This window comes from Dunckerocampus dactyliophorus, chromosome 20, assembly GCF_027744805.1.
Source record: "Dunckerocampus dactyliophorus isolate RoL2022-P2 chromosome 20, RoL_Ddac_1.1, whole genome shotgun sequence".
NCBI classification, from domain to species: domain Eukaryota; kingdom Metazoa; phylum Chordata; class Actinopteri; order Syngnathiformes; family Syngnathidae; genus Dunckerocampus; species Dunckerocampus dactyliophorus.
The window spans coordinates 9578475-9592146 of record NC_072838.1 but is presented as its reverse complement, the minus strand read 5'-3'; the positions used below and the strand labels follow the sequence as shown (position 1 = coordinate 9592146).

Genomic DNA, 13672 nt, shown 5'->3' with positions numbered 1-13672 from the left:
TATTTATTTGTATTATTTACTTGTATTAATGTCTCTTCTGTTGTTGTTGCTTAATTTATTGGTATATATGTTTATGTGTTTATGTTTCTTATGTTCTTATTCTTTCATTTGTTTTCTTTCTTTTCTTGGGAGAATGAACAGAATAAGATTTTCATTGCATGGTATAACTGCTGTTGTACTATGCACATGACAATAAAACTCTCTTGAATCTTGAATCTTGAATATAGAAAACTTAAAGGATACATGGCCCACTTTTTGGCCCACAGTTGCGCCAACCAATCCAATGTAGGTCAATGACGAAGTGACAAGTCAGATGGATGTTATGAATGTTCTAGCTTGGTGGCGGGAGGGGCGCTGCTTGCCACCAGGCAAGGCAGGAAGTGCTTGGGGGCCAGCCCAGTTGGGAAAGTGGCCCTCTGTAAAATTTTGCCTAAGGCCCCAACAGACTCTAGAATTATAGAGCCCTATGAAATCTGTTTCATTATTTCCCCCCAATTCCATTTTATTTTTTTCCAAATTTTTATTTTTTCATTTTGTTAAAATAAATCTTTTTTTTTTAACCTTTTGCACTTATTTTACTTATTTTTATTACTGATTTTTAGTTCAGTGCAAATAGCCTTACATTTATTGATGTGATTGGCCTATTTTGCCAAGTATTTCAGAAACAGATGTAGCTTGGTTAACTTTTCTAATGGGTATCTCAGCCTCTGCACACGTTGCTACAAACAAACTGTAATGCCCGTGCTTGTGGTTCAGGAAGACGCAGTCACCGATGCAATTCCATTGCATTATTCATGTAAGATATTTTTATGATGCCCTTATTTTGTTTACACAATTAGACAGTACAGTACGTGGTGAACAGCGCTTTTATTTTGAAGTCCGGAAGTGTGTCGTGTGTGTTGAGAATGTCTGTTGACGGCTAAGACAAGCGGGGAGAATAAACGTGCCTCTTATTTCGCTCGGAACTTGCATGACGTCAGCAGGCATGGTAGAACGCACTGTTACGTTACCAAGCGGAAACTGACCAGCGGTAAAACACAACACGGTGTAAACACACTCGGACAGCCTGAGTCGCACACACACAGCAGCACGTCTGCTAAACTAAGCTAAACCCGCTAGCTCCTGTAAGAGAGGAGTTTCAACATTTTTTCGCCAACTTTTTTCGACATGTTTAGATTCCACGTTTAACAGTAGATTCCTTCCGCAATTCCGTTAACGCGGAAATCATAGGGCCCTAGAATTGCCTCTGGGTGGCGGTCTGTGCACTGCTGAGTGGAACTGTGGTTTATTGAGCATCGTGTTGGCATATTGTTAGAAATATTTTCTTTAATTTGCCTTAAAAGATGAGCTCTACACGGACTTTTGTGCAAGTCATTACCATGTCAAAGTCAATAGCCCTAATGTATGACAATTATAGCGGTATACTTGTTATAGATAAAAGGATGTGGTTAAAAATGATGCTGTTTATTTGTAATTAGTCACGAAAGTGTCATTGTGTGCATTGAGAGTAGGGCAAAGGCTGAAAGAACAAAACATAAAAAACATGATCCGTATAATCCGTGTTAATGACGAGCAATTATTTATGAAACAACCTTTGAATTAGTCAGAGCTGTTATTGTGTCAGAGCTATTAGAGTCATAGTTAATAAGAGTGTGAGCCTTTGTGTCGTTTTTCTGTTATTTTATTTAAGTTTCCTTTTGCTTCTCCTGTTTTTTATTTTCTTTTTTTTTTAACTTTTACCTCCCTTAGTCGCTCTGCCGTACCCCTGAAGACCCATTACTGCGCCTAACTAGGCTGCGATTACAGGACTTATGTATTCATTGTGCGATCATACCGCCAGCTTTCTCCTCCGAGTCGCTCTCTGACTTGACGTCTCACTAAGGAACATTCATCCCACTGTGTATTAACAGTTCATTCATTTGTGGGTTTTTTCTTTTGTTGCCAGAGTTACTCTGTTTCATCCTTGTTCTCCCTTCTTTCTTTGCCCTCCGTCCCTGATTACGTTCTCTCCTTGGGTCTGGTCTCAGCATTTCTCCTGCAACCTTGCTCTCTCCCACTCTAATCTCCTCCAAAAGCCTCCAACATGTTATCTGCACGGAGCCACACTTTGGGAAGCCTCTGGTGTTAACCCAAAAACAATAAAGTTAAGTGTTTAGTAAATGATCTCTCGTGGTCTGTCAAGGCTTCAGTCTCGGCACTCGGCACTTGGCAAGACACTACTGATAGGGCGACCTTAAAAGGGAATAAGTACAAAACTCTTCTTCTAATGGTCTCTAAGTGATTTGTCCTTACAAAAGAAAAATGCTCTCTTTTAAAAATCTCTTTCAAGCAGGACTTTTCAGTTAACATTAACGATATTGCATGATGTAACTGTGGATCATTTGGCTTGGGAAATAGTATTAACAAATGATATAATATTATAATGCTATTTTGCACAAGAAAAGCAAAACTAATACAGTGGAACTTCAATTAGTGCACGTCCTATTCAGCGTCTTTTTCGGTTTACGTCAAAATATTTACGCCTCGGTTCACATACATTTCCTGTCGGGCGTCTTGTCCTGTTATTGATACACTGCGTACGTCCAACTGTGTTTATAACGTGATTTTATGACAAAACATCCTTGTTAGCAGTCTATTAGCATGCTAACAAAATGGAAACCCTCCATTGTCCCCCAGCTCCATCGCCCTTCTATGATGGCATGAGCAATTGACTCTGTAGTTCTGTAGTTCCATTGGTCACAGCTGCAAAACAACCCACAATGGAGCAAAAGAAAGTTGCAGGTGACCGCATTTTGTTAAAGAGTGTGTGAGCACTATTGAAATCGAGAAATAACTCATGGAAAAACACAAAGATTATGTCCGTGTTTTTCCAAATATATTCATTAAAGAATCCTTATAGCGGTTCCTCACTGTTTTGTGATTGAGTCAGGCCTATTATTAGTCCAAAATATGCCTATTTATTCCCATTTTATGTGAGTCTATATGTGATTATGTGAGTCGATATGATGTTTTGTTTATGTCTTATGTATTATTTCTGGTATTATGTCTACTATAATGGGTAAAGGTGACTATAGGGGTGTTATTTCATGTCTAGAGGGCTCTAATAATAAAAACCTGTTGTAAGGAGGTCATAAACAGGGTTTCTATGCTCTAACTATGTACATATATGATTTATAAATAAGGAATCCTACTCCATGGAAATTCACATATCATGGTCAGGTATGGAATTGATCAACCGCGATAAATGAGGGATGATTGTCAGATTGAGTCAGGCCTGGAAAAGATTAATGATCTTAACCAAGGTTCCACTGTACATTATGATAAATTATGTAAAAAAAATACAGAAAAAACAGTTAAGTCGAATGCTCTGAAGTCAGACAACACGGAATTAGTGGGAAAACCCTGCCTTTTATGTCGTGAAATACTTCAAGCCATCATCGTGCTTTTGATATCACGTGAGCCTCAAAAGATATGTGATTGGCTTTTTTTGTTGTTGTTGTTGGCCTGTTTTGCAATTACATCCAATGAAGCACCGGCTGTGTGGCTGTAATTTACGCTCTTGAATGGGGAGCACAGAACCTGAGGAACTCCTCGACTGAGAGTGAAAGCAGCATAAATAATTCCAGGCAATGGAGTGCTTGTTTTTAAACAGTTTGTCCAGGCCATGAGGACAGATCATACAGGTATTATTAAAAACATATGACTACTTAAGGACATGGTTTCATGTCAGCAAGAAGTCTAAGTAATCTATTTTAGTCTTGACGTTTTTTATGAAATGTAAAATACATACAGTATATTTAAATACCCAACACTATGCCTGTCAGAATAATCGACCTATGAGGCCCTGGACAAATTCACGTGCATGTGTGCGTGTGTTTCATCTGTCTGTGCGGATTGGTTTTATAGTGAAATGAACACAGAGAGTGGGCCCTCGTCTCATTCAGCCTCTTTGTGGAGGCGGGGCTACTAGTGAGTGGATACAGAGGGTTTAGCGGTGAGCTTCGTGAGGTCCCTAATCCAATAAAAGTCCATCCACTAAAAGATAAAATTGGAAAAAATGGGTGTGCAAAATACTTTTAGGGTAGGACTAATCATTTAACACGGTTATAGATCAATTTGTGGTGTGATTTAGAATATATGACTTTTTTTTTTTTTTTTAACAAACTCTCTTCAGCGCAACAGTATTTTATTGACGCTCCCTAGTGTAAACAACCAGCGGTTAGAGCAGCACTTCCTGTGCAAGCAGTTGCAGAACCATACATTTTTCATTGGGGTGGCTAAGGTGAGACCAATACTCCAAGGGGTGGCAATAAGTTGATACTTGAAATGTTTAGATGGTCAGTGGGGTGGCCAGAAGCCGATATTATCCGATCTTGAAAATACAGCAGATTGGCCGCCGGTCCTGATCCTGAAGATGGGATCCGGACATCCCTAATAAAAATTAATTATATAATCAAATAATAGTTAAAAGGTGAGAAATCATTCAGAGTCAGATGTTTTATCGTGTGCTTGTTGTGGTTTATGTTTTTGAAGTGTGCAGGAGTATGGGCTACGTGACTAAACGTGTGACGGGATAACTCCTGACTCTTCGATGCTGCACACCGTTCAAATAAACACATAGAGCTGTCCGTGGTCCTGAACCGTTGCTGAGTCCTTTTTGAAAAGCGGGGACTGATCAACGATGATAACGTCCTCAAAAGATGCTATAAAAGTGTGAAAATAAATGAGTACAATATGTCCACTCATTGTTTTGGCAGGCTTGCGTCAGAGTTAATGACCCTTATTTCGTCTTTTCAAATATTGTACTTTCATTGTTGCACTTTAAAAAGTTTAGAGAGGAAGCTTTGTGTGAGTTGTCATGCACCATCGATAAACATATTTATCTAATCTACTATTTTTCCCCTTGCAGTGGTGCTGCTGAATTCTAAAGAGACACAAGCAGAGTTGGGCTGGACGTCATTTCCCCCCAATGGGGTGAGTAGGCATCGTTTGCTTTCTTTGCCAGTGTTTGCTTGTGTGTGTTTGCTGACATGCTCATTTTTACTTTAGTCGCATCACTCAAAAAAAGACATCCAAAAGAAAAAAAAAAAGCTATAAGTCGCACTGGACTATAAGTCGAGCTATCAGAGCAAGCTTTTCTTTTTTAGGAGGGTCATGGTGCCGCCCTTAACAACATCAAATACACAAGAGAACATGATGAACGTACCTGTTTAATAAATGTCAATGATCTCAAAGACGACTCTTGTAATACGCGACATGACCCCGAGATGCATACTGGTGTGTAGAAACAGATCAATCAGTTGTATTTTAGCACCAAAACGTCATTCTTGTATTCACACAACAGCTACAATCTCCAAGCAAGACATGATTAGTGTCCGAATGAAAAAACACTACAATATTTCACAATCCACACTGGTATCTTATTATTATAGTTGCACATTACTTACAGACACACAAGGCAGCGGCGTATTAGAAAGTACAGTGTTCCCTCGTTTATCGTGGGAGATAGGTTCCCAAAATAGTCCGCAATAAGTGAAATCCCTCTGTGATCCCTCCCTGTAAAACCCCTCGCCAGACACTTTATACACTTTTCTCAGACATTACTCTCTTGTTCAAACACTCTACAAAAAGTTCAAACCTTTGAATTTTAATGATCAACCTACAGGTCGGACACAAGAAATGATTAAATCACTCACGCGTATTCCACTCCTGTTGTAGTCCTTCTCCTTCAAATGAAAGATTCATTTACAAGCTAGCAATGACACAGGAAACACGGCAGGGCGGCACGAAGGAGATTCATTGACAATGGTCTACAGCCAATCAGGAGGCAGAAAACAATGGCCGGTGAAGACAGACGACAGAGGAAAGAGAGATACTCAACTTCCCACAATGCAGTTCTTCTTTAAGGGCCAGGCTAGGCCTGTAACAATGTTTATATACTGTTTAACAAAAAAAAAAAATCTGTGAAACAGCAAATCCGCGAAAGGTGAACCGTGATAGAGCGAAGGAACACTGTATTCCGTAACAAAAAGTGTCCGGTATGCTTTGTATCATTCAATTTCTCTGCCTAACTGCGTCACAAACTCAACTCAGTGAATTATTCTGGCCACTAGGTGTCACCAAAAAAACAACCACCACCCTACTTTTGATAAAAGACAGCACATATTAAATTATACGGTATATTCATATAGTATTGGAATGAATGAATGTGTACTTATATTGATGGACGCACGATGGCCTCGTGGTTAGCATGTTGGCCACACAGTCAGGAGATCCAGAAAGATCTGAGTTCTTATATCTGTTTGGGCATCTCTGTGTGGAGTTTGCATGTTCTCCCCGTGCATGCGTCGTTTTTCCTCCGGCTTCCTCCCACATTGCAAAAATATGCATGTTAGATTAATTGGAGTCTCTAATTTGTCCATAGGTGAGTGTGAATGGTTGTTTATTTATCTGTATGTGCCCTATGATTGGCTGGCGACCAATTCAGGGTATATCCCACCTCTCCCCCAATGTCAGCAGCGGTAAGATCCAGCATACCCCCTCAACCCTAGTGAAGACATGAATGATGAATATTTTTTGATATAAGTAGCAGGACCAGGATGTCTTCATCAGTTCTTTCCATTCATTCTCACATTTATAATCAGACTGTCTCCTACAGTCATCACAACATCACATGGTGTTGGAATAGATGTTGTCAAACATGATGTTGGTCAATGTAACTTGGTAAAAACTATACCAATGTAAATGATCATGTATGAACTGTCTAGCACCTGCTTGTAGCTGCACGTTCGGTCAATGTTTAGCATTATGTTTGCACTATTAAAAGAGACAAGCTACTAGAACTAATAGAAACACAATGTGATCTTTGCAAAAAGCAGCTACCCGCTAAGCGCTTGTTATTTCTGAGAGATTTTGGTATTTTGGCCAAAGTTTCATCAAACGTTAATGGGGAATATGACATAAGATCTCCATAATAGAATACACTAAAGTGGCTCTCTATAAGACACTTTATCCCTGTATTTAATTTATGAGCCATTAAAACATAGAGTCCATAACAAAGGGATTGCTCTTTTATTTTGGTATGCATACACTCAAGTGTCCGCATGAGAACTGGATAAAAAAAAAAAAGTCTGATTTGCGCTGTAACTCAGAAAACAGAAAGCAGTTTGTTGGCAGGCTGGCACGCGTGAGAAATGCACAGAAACGCAACGGTTTCATGAGATCCATCCACTTGTCGTGCTGCCTGTCAGATTGGCCGCTCAATGAAAGAATCAATTGACACATCAATTGCTCGCCTTCTGAAAAGACCATTTGTCACCATGGCAGTGGTGTTGTTTAGTACATGACAAGTGCGAACAAGCCATTTTCACTGCCTGCATTTGCTGCGTGTCTGTGCTATATGGACAAACGTCTAGAGAAACACGTAATCCGGTAATTCATCAATCAAGGGTTGGGTTTTATCACTTGGTTCCTGTTGAATCGTGGAACGCTTCCAAATCTGAGGGATGGCTCTTTTTTGTTAGTCACGGGTGGGATACCTCATAATAATCTAATAATTCATGTAAATTTACGTTTTATTTTATTGATTTACAAAAATTAAATAATGATAAAATTAAAGTTGTGTATTATTTTTTTAACTTCATAGGAATTGTTTTGAATCTCCATACTTTGTGACCCCTTATCTAGAGAATTCTAATATACTAGACTAATTATACATTCAGAACCTTGGAAATGCATGTATTGGATTTTTGGTCATTTAATATGCTTTGTCAAACTTTAATAAAAAATGCAAGAAATAATACAAATTTATACAAATTCATGTCACTAAATTATTATTTCCGCAATGATTTCTGTCACCTTAGTGACGTTTATCAAATAATAATTCATTCAAATTATGTGGTTTACAAAATGTAATATAATTTTTTGGACATTACTGAATACTGCAGCCGATATTTTAAAGTGGATGATGTCAGCCCTTTTAGCAGTTAAGTGTCGTGAAAATGTTAAGATGTCGTGAAATAGCCAGTTGGTGGATGTTATTCTTTAATTTATTGATTTTTATTCGCATTCTGAGAGACAAAAGCCCAAACGTAACGTTGCAAGGTTTTATAAAAATGTGAGCTATCGTGTCCAAGGGATGACACTCAAGTCACTAAAAATGAACCTGCATCCATTTTATATACGGATGGCCTCATTATGGTTATGGGTAAGCTGGAGCCTATCCAGGCTGACTTCGGGCAAGCGACAGGGTACAACCTGGACTGATCGCTAGCCAATCACAGGGCACATGTATACAAACAAGCGTTCACACTCACATTCATACCTATGTAGAATTTAGTGTCCAATTAGCCAAACAACATTCCCAAATGGAACGCAGATTTGAACCCTCGCTCTGCTGACTGGGAGGCCAACTCGGCCCGCAATGCGGCCAAAAAAAGTGAAATTGAAATAAAAATACTGTCTCTAATTTTCTTTCTTTTCCTGCTCTCTCCAGTGGGAGGAGATAAGCGGTGTGGATGAAAAGTACAAGCCAATTCGGACCTACCAGGTGTGCAACGTGATGGAGCCCACACAGCAGAACAACTGGTTGCAGACTGGGTGGGTGGCGCGTCGAGGAGGCCAGCGCATCTTTGTGGAGCTCCAGTTTACGCTTCGCGACTGCAACAGCATTCCCGGCGTGGCGGGCACCTGTAAGGAGACTTTCAACCTGCTCTACGTCGAATCGGATAGAGACCTCGGCGGCGTGACCCGAGAGGACCGCTACACAAAGATCGACACCATAGCTGCCGACGAGAGCTTCACGCAGGGCGATTTGGGTGAAAGGAAGATGAAGCTGAACACAGAGGTGCGAGAGATCGGCCATCTCAACCGTAGGGGCTTTCACCTGGCGTTCCAGGATGTTGGCGCCTGCGTGGCCCTGGTGGCCGTGCGGGTGTACTACAAGCGCTGCCTCGCCACCGTCCAGAATTTGGCTATATTTCCTGACACGGTGGCAGAGGCGGCCTTTTCCACACTGGTCGAGGTGCGCGGCAGCTGCGTCAACAACTCTGAGGTGGACGCCGACAGCCCTCCCAGGATGCATTGCAGCGCAGAAGGGGAATGGCTGGTGCCAATTGGGAAGTGCAGCTGCAGCGCAGGTTACGAGGAGGGACACAGCAGCTGTGAAGGTAGGAAACGGATAAACACTCTGTATGATGTTTGGGAATATAAACAAGGAGATGAAAAAATAAAAGCAACATTGAGGTTACCGTTATGAAAGGAACTAAAAATAAATACAAGTAGGAACACTTACAAAGAAGTGACTTAACAAGCATCTATTGACGTCCCAATTTTCTTTTTTCTTAAAACAATGCAAGATGGATGTCTGAAGAACGAGAGAAACGTCAACTGAGAACAATGAAGACATTGTCTCAAATATTAGTAATCATTTTAGATGATGATTTTTCTTCAAAATAGTAGCTTGGAGTTGATTTTTGAAGCATCCAGTTACAATTCACAATAGCTGGAACAGTTATTACAACTCTACTATTATATGATAGTAATGAATATACTCAAATAAAGCTGCTTATAGTCAGTGTAAGAAAATATTAGCATGTATATTGCACAACACAGCAGCAACAGAACCAATGTTGTAATACTGTAAGGAGCATACTGCCCTGCTGGCATTACTCTGTAATGAGGTCATTGTAAACAACATTACGGCAAGTGTAACATGCAAAAGTTTCACAGCTGAGCAGCGCAGCCCGCATTTTACATTGCATGTAGAGGTAGATAGAGCTGACCAATCATGACACTTCAAATGCATGTACTATCAAGTTAGGAGGTTTGCCAACAGCCACAGCTCTTAATGCCATAGGGTTTTTGACTCATTTGAGGCGCTGGTGGTTATTTGCTTTAAACACATCTACTGTACATAAGGGTGGGGTGCTAGGGGTGGGACTAGGGGTGCTCCAGAGTCGCCAATTTTTGTGGGAAAGCAGATGTCTTTCAATGGCGATCACAAAAACCAATCACCTGTGGTTCGTACTGTTGCAGCCTGCAGCCTTTAGAGATCCCTGTGTGCAGTGTCATGTCCTGCTCTCAGCAGCTCTCAGCTCTGAGCAAACCCAAAATAAACATGTCTCCCGTGTGAAACGTATATCCGCCATTCATGAGAGTGACCTAAAGTTTGCATCCAGCAACACACGCCACCAAAAACATCTCACGAGGGTAGCGCGTTAAATAGCTCTAATTCAATACGGCATGTGAAGAACAAACACTTGACCAAGTATGGAGAGTCAAACGGCAGCTAACATAATCAAAACAGGACAACACTCGCCTGCATGTACGTGACAATCAGAAGGCTTAGCAAATAATCTGAAAAATAATTGAATTCATCGGGCTAGATGAGCAGCCTTACTCAGCAGTGGAAGACACCGGGATCCGACTGCTCTCTCACTCGTGCTACCTGGAAGTCCTGCCGTGAAGAGCTCCATCAGACAATGTACTCTGAATCCATGTGATCAGTATCGGTATCGACTGATGTCACTCACTGATGATCGGTATCACAATCGGCAGAATAAAACCCTGATTGGAGCATGCCTAGATTTTGATTACCGATTTATGGTGGATTTGATTTTTTCTATGGAAAAACACCCTATTTTTGTAGAGAAACAAAACAATAGTAATTTTTTTATCTGCAAGGTATCTGCAAATGTGCGGGGATCCATTGTATTTGCATGAGGTACAAAAAAGGAAGATTAGATTGACAGAAAGACGTCTCTGACATTGACAGTGACATCAGTAATGAGGGTTGCTGCACATCAGTCTTCTCTGTTCGGTTTACGTGTACATCCAAAGAATAGACCGAGAACAATTGTCGCACATATCACAAGGCGTGGTATGTGGAGCGTACGGCTGACAGTCTGAATGCTCTTGTGTTTGTGAGTGTGAACGTGGTGACTAATGTACTGTGCCCTCATTCTGTTGGAGAAAAACACGGCTTCACTTCGAACATTTACATGCAGCCAAAATGGTGCACACACACACACACACACACACAACCATCAACCTTGTAAAGCCAAGTGTGTGGTGTTTGTGTGAGCTGGATGGGTGTTGGGCTGACGTAAACGGAGACGGACACTATTTGAATGTTTTGTCACAAGCCATTGCTCATCGGCGAGCCGCAGTTAGAGCTCCTGACTGTAGCTGTGAGCTTTCACACCCCATCTTGCGTTTGTTGTGCAATGCATTGTGGGTGCTGCGGATGGGTTTTATATGGTGTTTTTAAGATGAGTGGTGCTTATGTGGTGGTTATTGGTTGCACTGTGAGGGTGGGAGCTTGGGGGGGAAGGCGAAACTTTAATTCTTCTCAACTATAACAGATGGATAGCAACTTAGCCATAATACGTTTTAATTAAATTCCTTCAGCTCTTATGGGTGTAAAATGCAGAGGCATACCCTTACCAGGTGGTACATGTTTGTTTTTACAGTCAATTATTATTGTCTAATGCCTTGAATAAGAGGAAAACTAAAAATTGGTATGATGTGCCACTGGTGAGACTGGGGAAGAGGTAGCGCAAGAGAGGGTTGATGCTGATATGGGTTGGATGGAAAGTGACTGTGTGACTAGGGCTGTGTTCACAAGTCACAATAAGAGAGTGCTGACACTAAAGTGGAGGAAGCGTGCAAAGAACAAGTGAAAATAAGTGCTCACACCGAATCGCTCTTTCTTTTCATTTTGTATGGGCTTTTCTAGAATGGCATCAAAAACAAAAATCAACTGTTACAAACAGATTCATGCTTTGGTGCTAATTTAAAGGTTTGTATTTAATTGTGGTTTTAGTCTGATGTGGTGTAAAACCTCACTGCTATTAAAGACAATCATAACAGGAGAGGACATGAATGCAGTGCATGATTTGGATTACTTTCAATGTATTTGATGCTCTTAAATAGGCATTACCAACAATCGAAAGATTCCCGTTGGGATACATTGCGAATGTCGACCAGTAAAGGAAGGATAGGACAGTTTATCTTGTTCCGATCCCAAGTAACTTAACTAGAGAAGCGGGGTACACACTGGACAGGTCGCCAGCCAATCACAGGACACATAAAGTCAAACAGCCAACACTCACTTTCACACCTATGGACAATTTAGTAATTTACCAGCTTTTCTGGATTACAAGTCACACTTTTTTCATAGTGCGGCTGGACCTGCAACTTATATATCAAAATATCTAGAATTCATACTGAATGTCATGAGACAAGGAGTGAACGGTTGACAGCGGCAAGAGGGCGCTGCAGGCTGGTGACACAGAGAATGAAGAATTCAGTGGATTCAGTGATGTGGGATGAGATTGGGAGCTTGATGAACTTGATGAACTTGTTAATTTAGCCTATTCAGCCTCCCGGGCATGTTTTTTTATGACTGGGGTTCTCAAATGGTCCCTCATTTTCCGATGGTCATTAAGTCGTGACCCACTTTTATTTAAGTAATTTTTATTTATTACTTTTTTCAACATTTATGTAAATCTTTTTTTTTAATGTCTAATTTAAACAAAACAGTTTCTAATTCAGTCTGAGCAATTGTTTGTATTTGTTGTTTAAAGTTGTCGTGTGTCATCTTTTGAAACACTAAAACGCATCATTACATGTCTAAAGATCATTTTAGAGGAATTTATGAAAGCATTTTTAGCAAGGAAATGAGGAAGAACGTGACAGATACATGCATAGAGATCAGTAACTAAGACCACAACATCAGATATTTCACTTCTGACTATGTAATGCATATTGACCAGAGGAAGACAACTAAAATATTGCTCAATTACGCTTAACATTTAAAAAAAAAAACCTCAGAAATTACATATTTTATTTTGACTCGCTCTGTGTGACCCACCCAGAATGGATCCGGGACCCATTTTGATTCCCGACCCACCAGTTGAGAATCACTAATTTATGCTATTGTGTAGCTGAATAACTGTTAACGTGATAAGTTTACATGCCGGACACCAATTCAACCTTAACCTTAACTTATCCTAACTTGCTTTCCAGAGTCAATGTCTGTTGTTGGTTTTGAATTTTGTGAAATGCATTTTTAAATAAATGCGACTTGTGCGACTTATATATGTTTTTTTCTCTTCATGACACATTTTTGGACTGTTTTTTGACACTCTGGAAAATATGGTAGTAAACCACGCAAGCATGGGGGTGAGCGTTCAACCTCCACAGAGCTTTTCTAACGGACATTCGAACCCGGATCTCCAGACTGTGAGGCAGATCTGCTAACCACTCGTCCACGGTGCTGCCTTTGAATGATTTGATGGACTTTGTTCTAAGCCAAAACAAAAACTGTTCCAAGATGCTAAAGTGAAATGTCTGATTAATATGTTGTTTTTTTAGCGCCAATTTCGACTTAACCTTTTTCTAAATTGTCTATGATGGATGTTCTTGCACACATTCAACACATCGATACCCCAAGGTAGCTCAACTTCAAATCACCATCATCCATTTTCCAAAAGTAATCAGCTTTTTTCAGTGTGTCCAAGGATGTCTCTTAGTGGCTGACGTCAAAGGTTAATTGGGTGCCTTTTTGTCTTCTCTGCACTTTACAAGTAATAATTTGTTTTATTTTAAACATAAAATTATTTTATGTGAAAGCCAAGAGCACTCATTTTAAAAACGTTTTGATTTCAGC

At 40.3% G+C, this 13672-nt stretch overlaps 1 protein-coding gene across 4 annotated transcripts in view; it reads left to right on the top strand.

Moving 5' to 3' along the window:
• The window catches only part of LOC129173226 (ephrin type-A receptor 7-like), a 211656-nt gene that overhangs the window by 51953 nt on the left and 146031 nt on the right, over positions 1 to 13672 (top strand). For all 4 annotated transcript variants that reach the window (XM_054763942.1, XM_054763941.1, XM_054763943.1 and 1 more), the window contains exons 2-3: positions 4910 to 4974; positions 8495 to 9167. In XM_054763942.1, coding sequence (XP_054619917.1) covers positions 4910 to 4974; positions 8495 to 9167 — 738 coding nt within the window. The remainder of the gene's footprint in view (positions 1 to 4909; positions 4975 to 8494; positions 9168 to 13672) is intronic.